This window comes from Gallinula chloropus (genome assembly GCF_964237585.1).
Source record: "Gallinula chloropus genome assembly, chromosome: 1".
NCBI lineage: Eukaryota > Metazoa > Chordata > Aves > Gruiformes > Rallidae > Gallinula > Gallinula chloropus.
The window spans coordinates 91610299-91627466 of NC_140085.1; the positions used below are offsets into that span (position 1 = coordinate 91610299).

General features: G+C 44.1%; 1 protein-coding gene across 1 annotated transcript in view; it reads left to right on the forward strand.

Annotated features, from left to right (window-relative positions):
• NME7 (NME/NM23 family member 7) overlaps window positions 1-17168 on the forward strand; it is a gene marked incomplete at its 5' end in the record, with an annotated part of 97876 nt that overhangs the window by 50304 nt on the left and 30404 nt on the right. The window contains 3 exons of the mRNA XM_084275957.1: window positions 961-1025; window positions 1869-1937; window positions 5621-5722. Of these exons, the coding sequence (XP_084132083.1) occupies window positions 961-1025; window positions 1869-1937; window positions 5621-5722 (236 nt within the window). The remainder of the gene's footprint in view (window positions 1-960; window positions 1026-1868; window positions 1938-5620; window positions 5723-17168) is intronic.

Here is a 17168-nt window from a genome sequence, read left to right on the forward strand (position 1 = left end):
GAGATACGGGTTAGCACAGGACAGGAACAGTTGGATTCGATGATCTTAAAGGTCTTTTCAAACCTTGTGATTCTGTGATTCTTCTGTGGTTAATTCTGTTCTGAATAAATATCCAGAAATTCGTAGCTTCTCATAAATTATGTTAGAGAATGGGCATTTATGTTATATAAAAACGGTGATTTGCTGAAATTCATTCACCCTGTGCTTGGCTGACAGATTATTCAGTGGCCTGATCTTGTAAGCACAGGCAAATCTAAACTCCACGTTCAGTGGCAAATCAGGGGGTTGTACTCTTTGAAATTCAGTGTTTTGTTTTACAATGCCATTCAGTCTTTGTGAATGCATTCTGGAGAGACTAAAGGAAAGCAGTATGATCAGCAATAACATATTTCTGAGTGGTAACCTTAGAAGCAGCAGGTTAATTTGCACTACTATGTTTTTCCCATAGAAGACATGAACTATTGTGCTGGTTTATTGGCAATATTTATTATCATCCTGCATTGTTTGTAGCTTAAAGTAGGAACCTACCCGCCCTGGTGAATGCTGTGTAAAACCAGTAAAATACTCAGCCTGTGCCCTGAATTGATTGCTGTATTAGTGTCAGTATTGCCAGTAGAACTTCATTAAAAATACAAATCTTGATCTTGCAGCAACTGGGTGTTTTGGAGTTGATCTGGGTAGAGCAAAAGCTTCACTAATTACCTTTTCTTGGTAACAATTCTTTTCAACAGCTGCGTGGAATTTAGTTGTCTGAAGCTATCAACATGTCCCTTTAGATATAATACAGAGGTTGTGAACTCAGCTCTGCTCTCTGCTTCTTCTCACAGCATTGCAGGAACACTGTGAGAAGGGGTTGTTTTTGTTGCTGTTTGAAAATAAATTTTATACTGGCATGAATACCTTCCAGTTGTAAATTCTGCTTTTTAAAATTGAATACTCTTTTTTTGTGTGTTTCTTCAGGGCTAGCTGGAAAGATTATCAAAGCCATCATCAGTGAAGGGTTTCAGATCTCAGCTTTGCAGATGGTAGGTTTCCTTTTGTGTGTGTTTTTCTGATGAACACAAGTTGGAGGAGTGCTTTGGGTGCTTCACAGCAATGCACAGGTGTTTTCTTGCAATATAAAACCCTTGTGCAAACTGTGTAGCAATGTTTTGGAGTCAGCATTGTCCCTGTGGTATTTGTGGTTTATTATTTGATTGATCAGCTGATCTGTTTCTCATCGTTGGGTGACCTTGAGCCAAAATGCTTTATCTCTTTGGATCTCAGTTTCCCTGGAGTTTGAAGAGGGATAATATCATCTCACCCTTCTGGAGCAATTTGAGATATCTGTGCAAAATGTACTAGCTAAGATTAGAGAGGTGATTGTTAATATCCTTCCTTAATTTTAAAAAATATATATTATGAATTAGGGGAAGGCTTTCAAAGGTATTTAAAGGATTTTGATCACCCTCAACAGTTGAAGGAAGTTGGCACAGAGATTGTTCCCAAGAGTAGTCCTGAAAGTCATGCCCTCTGACTTCTGTGAAAGTCTCAAGATCTGAAATCCCCCTATGACTTAAATTCCCACTACAAATGAAGAAAAGTCTCTTTACTATGCAACAAATAGATCCTCTTTCATGTCTTGGTGGCGTCAGCCAGCACTACGTTGTCTACTTACGTTTGAGGTGGAAGAGGATACCTTGTGTTTTGTTGCCTGTGGTACCATTGGCGAAGTTGTTGACAAACTTCATGTTGCAGCTGTAAAGGCATCCCTTTTACCTGGTAAAACTTAAAATTTTGAGTATTCTGAATGTTTGCTGATTAAGAAGGGGTGTCTGTCTATTTTGTTGCTGTTTAAGGCGGCCTGGCTAACATTTTTGTTTCCTTAGTTCAACATGGAGCGTCCAAATGTGGAAGAATTCTATGATATTTACAGAGATGTCGTCTCTGAATACATGGTAAGCAAAAGTGTGAGAGGAATCTGAAACAAAATATGATTAACCAGGGAAGCAGTCACATATTTCATTTTTGAGATTGAGATAGGAGTTCTTTTAGGAACCTGATATTGACCAGTTCTAGCTTGTCCTCAAATACACTAACTCATCTTTAAAGTTGTACTGTCTATGTTGAAAGAAAGGAGAGTCTTTAATGAAGATTTTTGAACCCAGGAATTTGTAAATACATCAGAATGTATATACTGTTTACAGTGGGGCTGCTGTGCTTGAATGCTTTCCTAATGACATTCTTCAGAAAAGTTAAGAAATCTGAAATACGCTGTAATCCCAGTGGATGGTCTAAGTGTCTGTATATTATTATACATTGTACTGTAACCTAAAACCTCCTGACTGCAGAGAACACAGGAAGATGAGCTTACATTTCTGTGCCACCTTCCATCAGAGGATTATGGTTCATTTCACAAACAGTAATAAGTTTAGCTTCACTATCATGCTATGTACTATGCAAATTATCCTTTATTTTTAAATGGTGAAATTATTAAAAGCTTTCTATACAGTCATTAATGTTACTCCATACAGTTACTGATGTTACTCTGGTAATGACATATCTATTTCCCCCCCTGCCCTTTATGATTCTTTAGTCTAACTTACTTCAACAGGGTTTGTAAGTTTGTCTTTAGATAGGAGTACTGTTAGTTCGCTGTCAGGTTGGGGAATACTCTTAAAATCTCCTCTGATCACACCATTTTTGAAAAGGATCAGAGGAAGATTGGACAGGTAGACTTGTAGATACGTGGCAGAATTGAAACATGGTAATATCTGGGCAGTATTTCAGGGCTCAAAGAATCCTGGGGTACTGCAAATGTCTCTGCTTTGAAGCAAATTGGAAATTTCCTACCATCTTCTGCAGCTCTTCTGTACAATCTCTGACCCCCTAATAAGTTGCAATTTTTAGTTATTTAATTGGAGAGCTCCTCAGAAGGGAAAGTGACATTTAAACAGGATTAAATCAATGAAGAGGATATGATTTAGATGGGATTTGAAGAAAAGTGAGAATCCAGGGTGCTGTCCTGTGAGCCATATGTGCAGGATGAACTCAGTTGAAATGAAATGAATTTAATACCTCCACACACTCAGGGTATCTGTGAGACAGGAAAACGTGGGACAGCTAATCACGATGGCAAAGGGATCCAGGGAAAGCACATATGGGAACAGCAATAGATCTTGTCAGCGCAGGCCGAATGGGAAGAAGTGTGCTGCAAAACAGGCTATTGGAGAAAGAATATGACCTCTTGTATCTGTGACTCAGAACAGTCTGTTTTGATCTGAATTTCCTTTATCATTCCAAAATAGCTTGGCACAGGAGATACTTGGCATCTGGAAATCCTTTTCAAAAACTGTACTCCCGTTTCTCCCGGTCACCCCTTGCCAGCCGGATGAAGCCTGGACGTTGTATATAAAGCGCTTCTCTGAGAGCTGTAAAAGACAAACCTGAACAACTGCCCCAAATTTTATCATTGCTGGTATCTCCTGCATGCCATTTTCCATAGTCTTGATTGGCTTTTGTGTTGTTCTGCTTTGTATTTCCTACTGTAGCCAGGACAAAAAATGGGGAAGAAAAGGAGATTGTTTTGGGTCAGCTCAGAATCTGCTTTGTTAATCAAAAATGCTTGCACTTGATCCAGCTCCAGGAAAGGTTTTGACATGTTATTTAATGAATAAAGTATTTACTAAAGAAAAAAAATGATCTAGCTGTAACTGGGAATCTTAAGAGAGCAACGGCATCTGCTATTTAAGCTCTGGACTTGATTAGGCTCTGTAGGTTAGAGCAAGCTTGTCTCACATAGTACCACATGCCTCTGTGCTGTAGCTGGCAGCTGGTCTTCATCTTCAGCTTTGTGATGTAATGAAGGAGTCAGGAGTGACTTTGTTCAAGTTGTTTGCTGTTGCTGGTGGGATGCCAGATCTGATACAGAAACAATAGAGAGGGAATGAACAGGAAAACCCAGTTTGCTGGGAGGAATTCAGTCTATTCAACTAAAGTTAAAAGCCTGGGTTTTTTTCCTCCACTTTCCTGTTAACAGTTATTTAGATGATGGAATAAAATGAAATTGTAGAGTAGTGACTTTGTGGCAGTTTGCTGTTTCTTAACAGAATTAAATATATTGCCCTTTGACCTGTTCTTAACAAAGGATCTGTTGGTGATAAGACAGTTTTTGGAATTAAAGTATTTATTCATATTGTAGAGGATGAAACCAGTCTGCACTCTTTTCATGTCCTCTCAGGAATACTTCACCTACGTTTCTTAGGATCAGGTTGTTGATAGAGGCCTGCAGCTAAAATTCTGTCCTGGTGACTTCAGGGCAGGGGAGATTAAGAACACGCTTTCAGCATGGAATCGATTATAAAGATGCCAACTCTTAGGGACAGTGGTGTGGAGTCTTTGTGTATATGTGTCTATCACAATTCATAAAAAGCAGAGGAGGACTTAATTCTTATTTCCCTACTACCTTTTTGCTTACTCTGTACACTCTTGGTCTTTGCGGTGGCTTGTCCTTGACCTGCCCATGGCTGGTGGGTGTGATTACAAAGCCTTGCTTGTCCTTCCCTGTTCTCCTATATTTTCTGTGAATTTTTCTCCTTTCCCCTTGCCTCATTGGCTTTGATTCTTTTAGTTGCCCTGATTTGTTTAATACTTGTCTGCCTAAATTTTTAGGCTGGTACATCCAATTATAAGGACATGTTTTTAAAAAGGGAGACAGGCTCAAACATCAAAATAAGTTCTTTCTGCTTGTGAAACCTGTACCTCTGATCAACAAACTCTGAATTGGCACTAATGCCCAGAGTTAATTTAAGCTTATGAAAAGTCAGACTCGTCTTCATCACCCACTCAGAACTCATGATGCCTCTTTACTCTCCAGGAGGCTCCAGGGCAACAGATGCTTTTGTGTATCCGAGTTTCTGGAAACAGTGCATCACAAGAACATTGCCAGATCAGGGACCTTTTCCCTCACAGGTTGTGTACGGGCCCCTTTCAGTTCTGTTCTGTTCTTTTGGCTTACATGTTTCAGCTTCTGTAGGAATATGTGAGGAAAAGACAGTGAGAAACAAAAGCCCAAGAGACATTTTAATGACGTGAAGCTGTAAAACAGGTGCTTATTTGGAAACAAATACAGGCTGTGTACTGTGTTCCCTGTAGGGAACACTGCAGAGTACATTGCTGCCTGTGCAACTGGCTGAGCATAGTGCAGCCTTCAATGTTGGGGTTTTTTTTTTTGTTTGGTTCCCCCCCTCCCCCCCTCCCCAGGCTTATGCCCAGCAAAATGTGTTCCATTGATTTGACAAGCTGTGGGATACTTCTGTGAAAGCCGGGTCCAGATCAATAAGGATGTATCCATAAAAGAATTTGAAGTATAGTGGGTGCTGTTGAGTGCTTTTCAGTATCCCGTTGAAGCTGAATATTCAATTTACTTCAATCCCCACCTTCTAAACCAGGTAGCAAAATAAAAGTGATTTCTTTTGCTGTGAATTCTGATGGCATCTTTGTTTCATGTCCTGGCTTTTCTAAATGCAGCAATATTTCTTAATTGTTCCAGTCCTGTAAGTTTGGGTCTAGTTTTGTGGTGAAATGCAACCCTTGTGAATGCTCAAAGAAGCTCAGATTGGTCTCTTTTTTTCTCCTCCAGGAAATGGTTACAGAGTTGTGTTCAGGCCCTTGCATAGCAATGGAAATTATACAACCTGAGCCTCCAAAAGTCTTCAGAGATTTCTGTGGCCCTTCGGACCCTGTAAGTCCTTGCTTGAGTGATAACGAACACTTAAAAAGTTGATGTGCTGTCTGTGTGAATTAAACTATTGTGGTGTGGTGTGGAGGCCACGTGCCTGCTGCCTTCCTTGGAAACAGGCGAGTGTTACCTTATTATGGAAGTCAAACGCTAGTCTGCAAATCCTCCATTTGCAAATCTTCCAGCAACTCCCCTCATCTTACCTAAACTAGATGATAAAGTACTGTGGTGATATTTATGTGAAAGGAAAGCTATCTAGACAAAAATCTTTGAAGATTCATAAATATTCTAACACGAGGCTTCAACGCCCTGGAACAAATAGTTATGGCTTGTGCATGCTGATGTAAATCAAATGTTGGTCCACTTCAGCCGGTGGCATTCTCCTAGAGTGAAACTGTGAGAGGAGATTTGTTTCCTTTGTTTTTTAGAAGTAAGAAAACCAAAAAGGGGTGTAAAAGTTCTCATACCTGTTTGCTGCGTTAATGCTTCTCGCTTTTATCTTTCATCACACGAAGTGACTAATCGGGTACGTGTGATAGCATGTCCAGTTTGGGGACAAACATAAGTGCTGTCTCAAAGTTTGCAGTTTTTTATTACACAGTGAAGACCCCTATACCACACAGGAGCCATGAGATGAAACATCAAGATGGAGGCAACGAGTTTGGGGTTTCTGTGACTTTTTTTAGTTCTTTTTTGATGCTTCAGTTGCAGACAAAAAATGGCAAAATTCACACAGATTAATATTTGAAGGGGAGAACAAGTTGGGATATATTTTTCTTCTGCTCTAGAGTTACCATTCCAGAAAGCACAAGTTTAAAGGCATTATCCAAACTCCTCCCCACCCCGCTTCTATTTGGTAACATTCAAATGTTTCTCTGCTGCTTTAGCATCTTGTAAGCAGAGCGTAACCTGTTTGTCTGGCTTAGTTTTTACTGCGGGATTTGGTATTGGTAGTAAAGTACACAATAAGGTATCTTCAGTTTTGTTTCAAACTCCATCTTTAAGGTTTCTGATCTTTAAAGGTTTCAAAGATGCAGTTGTTTTATTTGGGCCTGTTACATCCTTTTCATGTTTCTGCTTGTTGAATCCCTGATTCGTTAAAATCAGAATATGCTTGCAAACATCACAGCTGCTTTAGGTTATTAAAGACAAGGGTACCTATACAGACAGAATTTCTCTATTTTCCTTTACCACATCACATGAGAAGCTCTGTCATGGCCACATAACGTGTGTGACTGAAGAAACAGTTGATAAGCTGAGGAACTGACCAAGGGATGTATAAACTGATGTCTTCTCTGGGTAGTACAGAGTGACAGCAAAGGAGGGAACTGAATTGCTGTCTCCCAGATCTTTGACTAGTGACCTACCTACGCTGTTTGTGTTTCCCTCTTAATGGTTAACCATGTAACTTGTGAAGTGAAAATGAGTACCTGCCTGCTTCTAGTGGAAACAGATGGCTGTAAGCTTTGGACACTGACTTCACAGCAGCTACACTAATAGGAGGTTTGGAAGACAAGCCGTTGTATTATATATTTCTGTCTGATATTTTCTATAGGGATTGCAAATGAATTGATTCTTAAGACGCTTAAAGCATGTGTACAGTAACTACAGCTACTCTCAAGAGCGATCTTCGCCTGAAATGCGTGTGTCTCTTCAGATAGCATTTGTGGCTTGTCCTTGGGGAAGAAGGCACTAAGGTATCTCAGTGGTCTTTTGTCATTCCCAACTGGAATCATCAGAGAAGCTCAAAACTCAACTTTGTGGTGACAGAATCTGTCTCAAATAGGAGTAGCAGAAACCGTAACATCAGTTTCATTATCTGGCAAGGTTGTGTACAGACCATGAAGATACCATGGACTCAATATTCTAGTGTTTAAATCTAAGTGTTGTGCAAATACTGCACGAGCACTGAGATCCAAATCTCTCTGTAATTTTGTTTACATGTGCTAGATCCTGATGTGTGTACAGCCTGTTTATAAACACAGGTGAAGACCAAGTTTACTACAAAATGTACGGTCGTGGTTTCACCCCAGCTGAGAGCTGAGATCCACGAAGCTGCCTGCTCCTTAAAGGAAAAAGAGCAGGGAAAAGGGAAGGGGGAGGGGAAAGGTAAGGGAAGGGAAAAGGAAGGGGCAAATAACCCCCAAACCAAGAAATAAGAGGCCCGTGGGTTGGGATAAGGATAGTTTACTAAGATAACAGAAAGATACAATGTAACAATACTAACAGGACTTTAGAGCAAAAATATATGAAGCTGTTGATACACAATGCAGTTTCTCACCAAACCACACAACTCAGGCCGTGCCACCCAGAGCCGTCCCAAAACCCGACCGTCCCCCAAGAACCGCGCGTCCCGGAGCCGCCCCAGGCCTTCCTCCCGTCAGCCCCCCGATATCCTGGGCAGGACGTAACTGGCGTGGAATACTCTCTTTGGTCAGTTGGGTCACCTGTCCTGGCTTCGCCCCTCCTTTCTCATGAAATGGCACTGCTCCCATTTTAACTCCCAAACACAGCATTCCATCCGCTGCTACAAGTGAATTTAACTCTATCCTGACCAAAACCGGGACATTATCCACCCCTTATTCCATACCATCTACGTCATGACCAGATCCAACCATTTCTTTTGGGTATAACCAGTTTCTTGTTTCAGACACACATATGTGTGTGTACACATGTATACGCACACATGTACATACAGGTATTATTCCCTTAGTCTATGGACCATTTTTCTGAGTTTGTTGAGTGAATGAACATTTAGTCCATGATGATTTTCAGGCTTCATTCGTCGTAACAGTCTCTCGTGGTGTCAGTATGCGCCACTGGATCGTTGCATGCTGCATCTCGGGCTCTCGACCGATACACCTGACATGGTCCATGTTCATAGTCTGTGAATCAAAGATGTTCATTTTCAAAGGGAAGGAGGAAAAAGTTCTTGGAACACCAGGTCTTGGTCCCGTCATCGTGGCACTCTTCCTTCATTGACTTGTATGACTCCGGCTGTAACTCCATTGGTACAACATACAACAACATACAGCAATAATAGCAATAAGGAATGTACAGAGCAATTATTATAATACAATTTCTACCTTAGTAATTATATTGGCTATTCTCACCTAAAATCAAATCCCTCTGGGGTACACATCGAACTTCTCCATCCTTCTGCATTACCCACCAAGTACAACCAGGTCCTTGAGCAAAAGCAATCCCAGACATGGGTTTACCTTTGCCTGAAGCAGGGATGACCCAAACCGTCTTCCCTAATATACTTTTCATATGCACCACTGGGACTCTGTCTCCTTCTACAGTACGTGGAAATTTTGACTGGGCAGGACCAGCTCGATTGGTGGATCCCCTAGAGTTAACTAACCACGTGGCTTTGGCTAAATGTGTATCCCAATGTTTGAATGTTCCACCACCCATCGCTTTCAGGGTAGTCTTTAAGAGCCCATTATATCGTTCAATTTTCCCAGAGGCTGGTGCATGATAAGGAATGTGGTACACCCACTCAATGCCATGCTCTTTGGCCCAGGTGTCTATGAGAGCGTTTCGGAAATGAGTCCCGTTGTCTGACTCGATTCTTTCTGGGGTGCCGTGTCGCCATAGGACTTGCCTTTCAAGACCCAGGATTGTATTCCGGGCAGTGGCATGGGGTATGGGATACATTTCTAGCCAGCCGGTGGTTGCCTCCGCCATCGTAAGCACGTAACGCTTGCCATGGCGGGTTCGTGGGAGGGTGATGTAATCAACCTGCCAGGCCTCCCCATATTTGTATTTTATCCACCGTCCTCCATACCAAAGGGGCTTCAACCGCTTAGCTTGTTTGATTGCGGCACACGTCTCACATTCATGGATAACTTGTGCAATAGCATCCATGGTTAAGTCCACCCCTTGATCTCGAGCCCATCTATATGTTGCATCTCTCCCTTGATGACCTGAGGAATCATGAGCCCATCGAGCTAGGAATAATTCACCCTTACGTTGCCAGTCTAAATCTACCTGAGCCACTTCAATCCTAGCAGCCTTATCTACCTGATGGTTGTTTTGATGTTCCTCCATGGCCCGACTCTTAGGCACATGGGCATCAACATGACATACCTTTACAACCAGCTTCTCTAACCGGGCAGCAATATCTTTCCACAAGTCAGCAGCCCATATGGGTTTGCCTCTACGCTGCCAATTGTTCTTTTTCCACTGTTGTAACCAACCCCACAGGGCATTGGCTACCATCCATGAATCAGTATAAAGGTAGAGCATTGGCCACTTTTCTCTCTCAGCAATGTCCAGGGCTAACTGGATGGCTTTCACCTCAGCGAACTGGCTTGATTCACCTTTTCCTTCAGTGGCTTCTGCTACTCGTCTTGTAGGACTCCATACAGCAGCTTTCCATCTTTGATGCTTTCCCACAAGGCGACAGGAGCCATCAGTGAAAAGGGCATATTACTTCTCATTCTCTGGCAGTTTGTTGTAAGGTGGGGCTTCTTCAGCCCGTGCTACCTCCTCATCCTCTGGTGACATCCCAAAATCTTTGCCTTCAGGCCAGTCTGTGATCACTTCCACAATTCCTGGGCGATTAGGGTTTCCTATTCGAGCCCGCTGAGTAATTAGTGCAACCCACTTGCTCCACGTAGCATCAGTGGCATGGTGTGTAGAAGGGACCTTCCCTTTGAACATCCAGACCAGCACCAGCAGTCGGGGTGCCAGGAGGAGCTGGGCTTCAGTTCCAATCACTTCTGAAGCGGCTCGAGCCCCTTCATAGGCGGACAGTATTTCCTTTTCTGTTGGAGTATAATTGGCCTCAGATCCTTTGTAGGCCCGACTCCAAACCCCCAGCGGTCGACCTCGAGTCTCCCCTTGTGCTTTCTGCCAGAGACTCCAGGTAGGGCCATTCTCCCCGGCCGCAGTGTAAAGCACATTTTTAACGTCTGTCCCTGTCCGGACAGGCCCAAGGGCCACTGCATGGACTATCTCGCGTTTGATCTGCTCAAAGGCTTGTTGCTGCTCAGGGCCCCATTGGAAATCATTCTTCTTCCGAGTTACGTGGTAAAGTGGGCTCACAATGAGACTGTAGTTTGGGACATGAATTCGCCAAAAACCTGTAACACCTAAGAAAGCTTGTGTTTCCTTTTTGTTGCTTGGTGGAGACATAGCTGCTATTTTATTTATAATGTCCATTGGGATCTGACGACGCCCATCCTGCCATTTTATTCCTAAAAACTGGATTTCTTGTGTAGGCCCCTTGACTTGACTTTGCTTTATAGCAAAACCAGCTTCTAGAAGGATTTGAATTATCCTTTTTCCTTTCTCAAACACTTCCTCTGCTGTATTGCCCCATACAACGATGTCATCAATATACTGCAGGTGCTCTGGGGCTTCACCCTTTTCCAGTGTAGTCTGAATCATTCCATGGCAGATGGTGGGGCTGTGTTTCCACCCCTGGGGCAGACGATTCCACGTGTATTGGATGCCCCTCCAGGTGAAAGCAAACTGTGGCCTGCACTCTGGCGCCAGTGGTATTGAGAAGAAAGCATTTGCAATGTCAATTGTGGCATACCACTTGGCTGCCTTTGACTCCAGTTCATACTGCAGTTCCAGCATGTCCGGTACAGCAGCACTCATACCTGGAGTGACTTCGTTTAGGCCACGATAATCCACTGTCAGCCTCCACCCTCCATCAGACTTCCGCACTGGCCATATGGGACTGTTAAAGGGTGAGCGGGTTCGGCTGATCACTCCTTGACTCTCCAGTTGACGAATCAGCTTATGGATGGGGATCAGGGAATCTCGGTTAGTACGGTATTGTCTTCTGTGCACTGTCGTTGTAGCAATTGGCACTTGCTGTTCTTCGACCTTCAACAACCCCACAACAGAAGGATTGTCAGAGAGTCCAGGCAAGGCACGCAATTGTTCAATTTCTTCTGTCTCCAAAGCAGCTATTCCAAAAGCCCATCGGTACCCTTTTGGGTCTTTAAAATACCCTCTACGAAGATAATCCATACCTAAAATGCACGGAGCTTCTGGGCCAGTCACAATTGGGTGTTTCTCCCAGTCCTTCCCAGTTAAGCTCACTTCAGCCTCTAACACAGTCAATTGTTGGGATCCCCCTGTCACTCCAGAAATGCTGACAGGTTCAGTCCCAACATGATTCGATGGCATTATCGTACACTGGGCACCAGTATCCACCAGAGCCTTGTACTCTTGTGGGTCTGACGTGCCAGGCCATCGGATCCACACAGTCCAATAAACACGGTTATCCCTCTCCTCCACCTGGCTGGAGGCAGGGCACCTCTATTGTTTCTGATTGTATTGGCTGTTCACTGGTGCAGTGTTCTTCCTGGCAGAATCGCGTTGGGCGTTTCTTTTACCTCGCAGCTCATTTACTCGTGCTTGAAGGGCTGAGGTGGGCTGCATACCCCACTTACTCATGTCCTCACCATGGTCACGCAGGTAAAACCACAGCATTTCTCGTGGTGTGTACCTACTGTATCCTCCCTTCTGGGATGATGGACGCTTTCTCCCAGTAGCTGCAACATCACTCCATACGGGTTGGGAGATGGACACATTTTCATCAAGTCGTTTGACCAGTTTCTCTACTGCTGCGATGACAGAGAAAGAAACATTGTCCTGATATCTCTGGAGTCGGCAGGACACCTCAGATACGGTTGGTGGATATGCATCATTCCAGTGCATTGTTGCCAATGAATTGGTGTGCCCTGCTGGTGCACTTCGTACAACCTTACGCCACATAGCTGGAGTGCACAGGACGTCATCAGGATCAGAGGGAAGCTGTGGGTTGTCCAGATCATAATAAATTACCTCCCGCACAGCTAATTCTCTCAGGTGCTGGATAACTGCCTCAATGTTGTTACACTTGAGTGATTGACATGTAATGTATTCCTTTATGGGATACCTCTCCCTCACACTTGACAGTAGTCGCCTCCAGAGGCTGAGGATTTCAGGCTTTTCCCCAATTGCCCTATCAATGCCTCCTTCTCTAGCTAGGGATCCCAACTGCTTGGCCTCCCTGCCATCTAATTCCAGACTACTGGCCCCGTGATCCCAGCATCGGAGCAGCCAAGTGATGATGTGCTCACCTGGGCGGCGGCTGAAATCTTTTCGAATCTCACGCAGCTCACTCAGGGACAGGGATCGTGTGACAACAACCTCATCCTGAGATGGTTGAGATGGCTTTGCCTTATCCCGAGATGGTTGAGATGGCCCTGCCTTATCCCGAGATGGTTGAGATGGCCCTGCCTTATCCTGAGATGGTTGGGATGGCCCTGCCTTATCCCGAGATGGTTGAGATGGCCCTGCCTTATCCCGAGATGGTTGAGATGGCCCTGCCTTATCCCGAGATGGTTGGGATGGCCCTGCCTTATCCTGAGATGGTTGAGATGGCCCTGCCTTATCCTGAGATGGTTGGGATGGCCCTGCCTTATCCTGAGATGGTTGAGATGGCCCTGCCTTATCCCGAGATGGTTGAGATGGCCCTGCCTTATCCCGAGATGGTTGAGATGGCCCTGCCTTATCCCGAGATGGTTGAGATGGCCCTGCCTTATCCCGAGATGGTTGAGATGGCCCTGCCTTATCCCGAGATGGTTGAGATGGCCCTGCCTTATCCTGAGATGGTTGAGATGGCCCTGCCTTATCCTGAGATGGTTGGGATGGCCCTGCCTTATCCCGAGATGGTTGAGATGGCCCTGCCTTATCCCGAGATGGTTGAGATGGCCCTGCCTTATCCTGAGATGGTTGGGATGGCCCTGCCTTATCCCGAGATGGTTGGGATGGCCCTGCCTTATCCTGAGATGGTTGGGATGGCCCTGCCTTATCCTGAGATGGTTGGGATGGCCCTGCTTCATCCTGACATTCATCAGATGACCCCACTTCATCCTGACATTCATCAGATGACTCCGCTTCATCCTGACATTCATCAGATGGCCCCGCAGAACACTCTTGAGTAGTATTCATAAACCTTTGCTTAATATTTAACAAAAGCTGAACCATGTGCACCAAACATAACAATAGCAAAATGCTAGTTTGAATATCCCAGGGATATTGGAAATTTGCAAAAACTGTTACCAGAGCTGTTGTATTGAGCCCAAAGGAAGAGAAAGCAGCGTAGATATTTCTTTCTGTACTCCCACCATACCAGCTGCCGTTATTAACTCCTCCCTGTCCGAAGAATGGACAGTGCAGCAAAATCTCATACAGATACCAGCACACGTTCACGACCATCGATATCACTGCATCATAGACTGTTGTCATAAAGTACACCAGAAGGAGGTACGGGAACGAAAGCAGGAGCCGCAGCCCCAGGATGTTAAAGGATCCTGCTAGGATTGCATACAACAGACGGTGCTTTTGCTGCCACAGCTGTGAGCACAGCCTTTTGAACAAATACCAGAGCATCGTGACCAGAGACTGCTTAAACCAAAGTGCTTATCAGAACTTTGTCTTAATTACAATCGGGTCAGGGTCAGATCTACCGTTATCCCAACCTTTCGGGCCCCACGTTGGGCGCCAAAAAGACTGTCGTGTTTCACCCCGGCTGAGAGCCGGGATCCACGCAGCTGCCTGCTCCTTAAAGGAAAAAGAGCAGGGAAAAGGGAAGGAGGGGGGGGGGGAGAAGGGAAGGGAAGGGAAAAGGAAGGGGCAAATAACCCCAAAACCAAGAAATAAGAGGCCCGTGGGTTGGGATAAGGATAGTTTACTAAGATAACAGAAAGATACAATGTAACAATACTAACAGGACTTTAGAGCAAAAATATATGAAGCTGTTGATACACAATGCAGTTTCTCACCAAACCACAACTCAGGCCGTGCCACCCAGAGCCGTCCCAGAACCCGACCGTCCCCCAAGAACCGCGTGTCCCGGAGCCGCCCCAGGCCTTCCTCCCGTCAGCCCCCGAATGTCCTGGGCAGGACGTAACTGGCGTGGAATACTCTCTTTGGTCAGTTGGGCCACCTGTCCTGGCTTCGCCCCTCCTTTCTCATGAAGAGCTGAGAAAGTCCTTGACTGTCTGACAGCAATTAAAAACGTCAGGGTGTTATCAGCACTACTCCCATCTTACTCTCAAACACAGCATTCATCCGCTGTTACAAATGAATTTAACTCCATCCTGACCGAAACCAGGACAATGTACCCAGTTGGGTCACTTTGGCTCCTGCTAAATAGTGCCCTATTTGGCAAGCAGCACCACTGAAATCGCTGTTAACTCTCAAAGCAAGGTGCTGTTGGAAGTGAGTAAAGGTGTTGGAATGGGCTTACATAAAGAATCTCTCCCAATCACATGTTTTTAACTACATCTTAGGTACATAGCAAATGTAACTTTGTGACAAGTCGGGTGTCTAAACTGGGTATGAATGTTAACAGCCCTTTTGGTCTGTTCCTGGTTCTTCAGGAAAACAGTACGCTTCAATAAAAGGCATCGAAAAAGTGGTGACACAGTTTTCCTAAATCCAAGTGATATGTCATTTGGAAATAGGTCTGGTTTTGTCAAAGCCCTCGATGTTTAGGGCTGAAGGAGCAGTTAGAGTTGTTCCATTTTGAAGATTATATTTTAGTAAGCTGGCATTTTATACCAAGTGTATGGTGCTAAAAATGAAATGGAACTTTGTACTGTTTTCTATAAATGGGTAATATTTTGTTAGCCCTGCAGGCCAGTAAAAGTCTCTGCCAAAAATATGGTTTGTTATAAACCAGCTTATGAATACTTTATTAAAACCTCTCGTGTCACAGCAGGGAAGAGGAGTTACCAGAAAGCCGTTTTGAACCTCTTTGTAGTAGCATATGAGGGGCCTATCACATCTGGAAAGCTGGCAATGGGGTAAAGATACTTGTCTGTACAGAGCTGTCCTGGAGATGCTCATTCTCAAACCTCTCCTGGCCTCATTGAAGGGCTCAGTGCCAGAGTGTGGATGGTGTCTGCACTGGGAGAGATGCTTTCCTGCAGGTCTTGCTGCTGCTTGTGTTCTTGTACACCCACTTTCTTCGTGAGTGGACAGCTGGGTCACTGCACTCTTGGTGAACTGTCAGCACCTTTAATTAGACTTGTCTTAAGCTCCTGGAGTGCAGCAGGATATTTTTTGGCAATTGGTGGCTTCATCTGAGGCCTTTCTGTAATCTTTCAAATCAGACGTGATGCTTGGGGTTTTTTTGTCTTCTGATTGCACCCTCTGGCTTCGCTGTTCCTCCCTCTGAGCCAGCTCCCAGGCTACTCATGTGACTTGCTCTCGCTCTGCACCTCATTCTGTCTGTCCTGGAATGCCTCTGTAGCTAATGTGTAGGGTTTAGAAAGGGAAAGTTCTCTCCAGATCTGCTATAACAAACAGGTATTTACCTTGACATACTGTTGCAGCGCCTCTTGTAAAAGGCCAGCAGGCCATTCTGATGTCCATCTTGAAAATACTTTCTTTACAAAGTTAAATAAGAGCTGTGTAAAAAATCTCTCTGAATTCCACACAAAACTGTGGCTTTTCAAGGAGGGGAAGCGCTCACAGCCTCTGCTGTGCACTCAAAGCTGAGAGGTTTGAGATCTTGAGATCCTGTGAGCAGCTGAGCACTTGTATTGGAATATTTAAATTTCACTTAGGAATGGTATTTCTGAAATTACTTTTGAGTCCCACCTGATTATCTGTGGTGTGTCTGTATCATTTAAACCCTCTTTCAAAATACAGTATCAAATCTTGTTATGCAGGTTGCTAAATTGTAGGGAGGGGAGGGGGGTGTACTGGGTGCTATTTCACTCTGTTTCTACTGGTGCAGTTCTGACATCAAGAGAAAAAAGCCCAACACCTATGGCAAAGAGAAAACTGCTCTCCAAAGCTAAAGTTAAGAAGTTAATTAAATCAGGGCAATACAGAACACAAACCTTTTGAACTTTCAATACACATGATCGCTTAGAAATAGAGTGTTGCAAACTGCAACCAAAGTTCATCAAGAAAAGCTGTGCTTCTTCATTGTGAAGAAATGAAAGTGCTTGAAGGGGTAGGGGTGAGGGTGAAAGCAACACAGTGCCAGCTATCAAGAAAGCTGCTTTGCTTAGGTGTGGTAAAATAAAAAAAAACCCACACAAACTGTTGTGCATTGATTTGACATTGTTTCACATGGACCAGGAAGCAAAGGCTATCCTGGAAAACCTTCATTTCAGAATAGGGGTTGATGGTCAGGGAATCCCATCTCCGCTTGAGCTTGCTGGCAGTGATGTTTTATTTGATTGGTGTTTGTGTATTTTTGGCCTCTGGAATGCTTGGAGGCATCTTGTTGTTCATTAGGTCTGAATCTACAGCTCCAGTTTTCACATTGTCTTCATGCATCTTCTGTGTTGAAATAGCTGCTGGCAACATCATGTCACGGCATTGTTGGGGGGATAGCTTAGTATTTGTAAGACATTTCTACCTGATTGTAAAATGATGTAGAAATTTGATCTATTGCTTTTATTTTTGTGTTTTT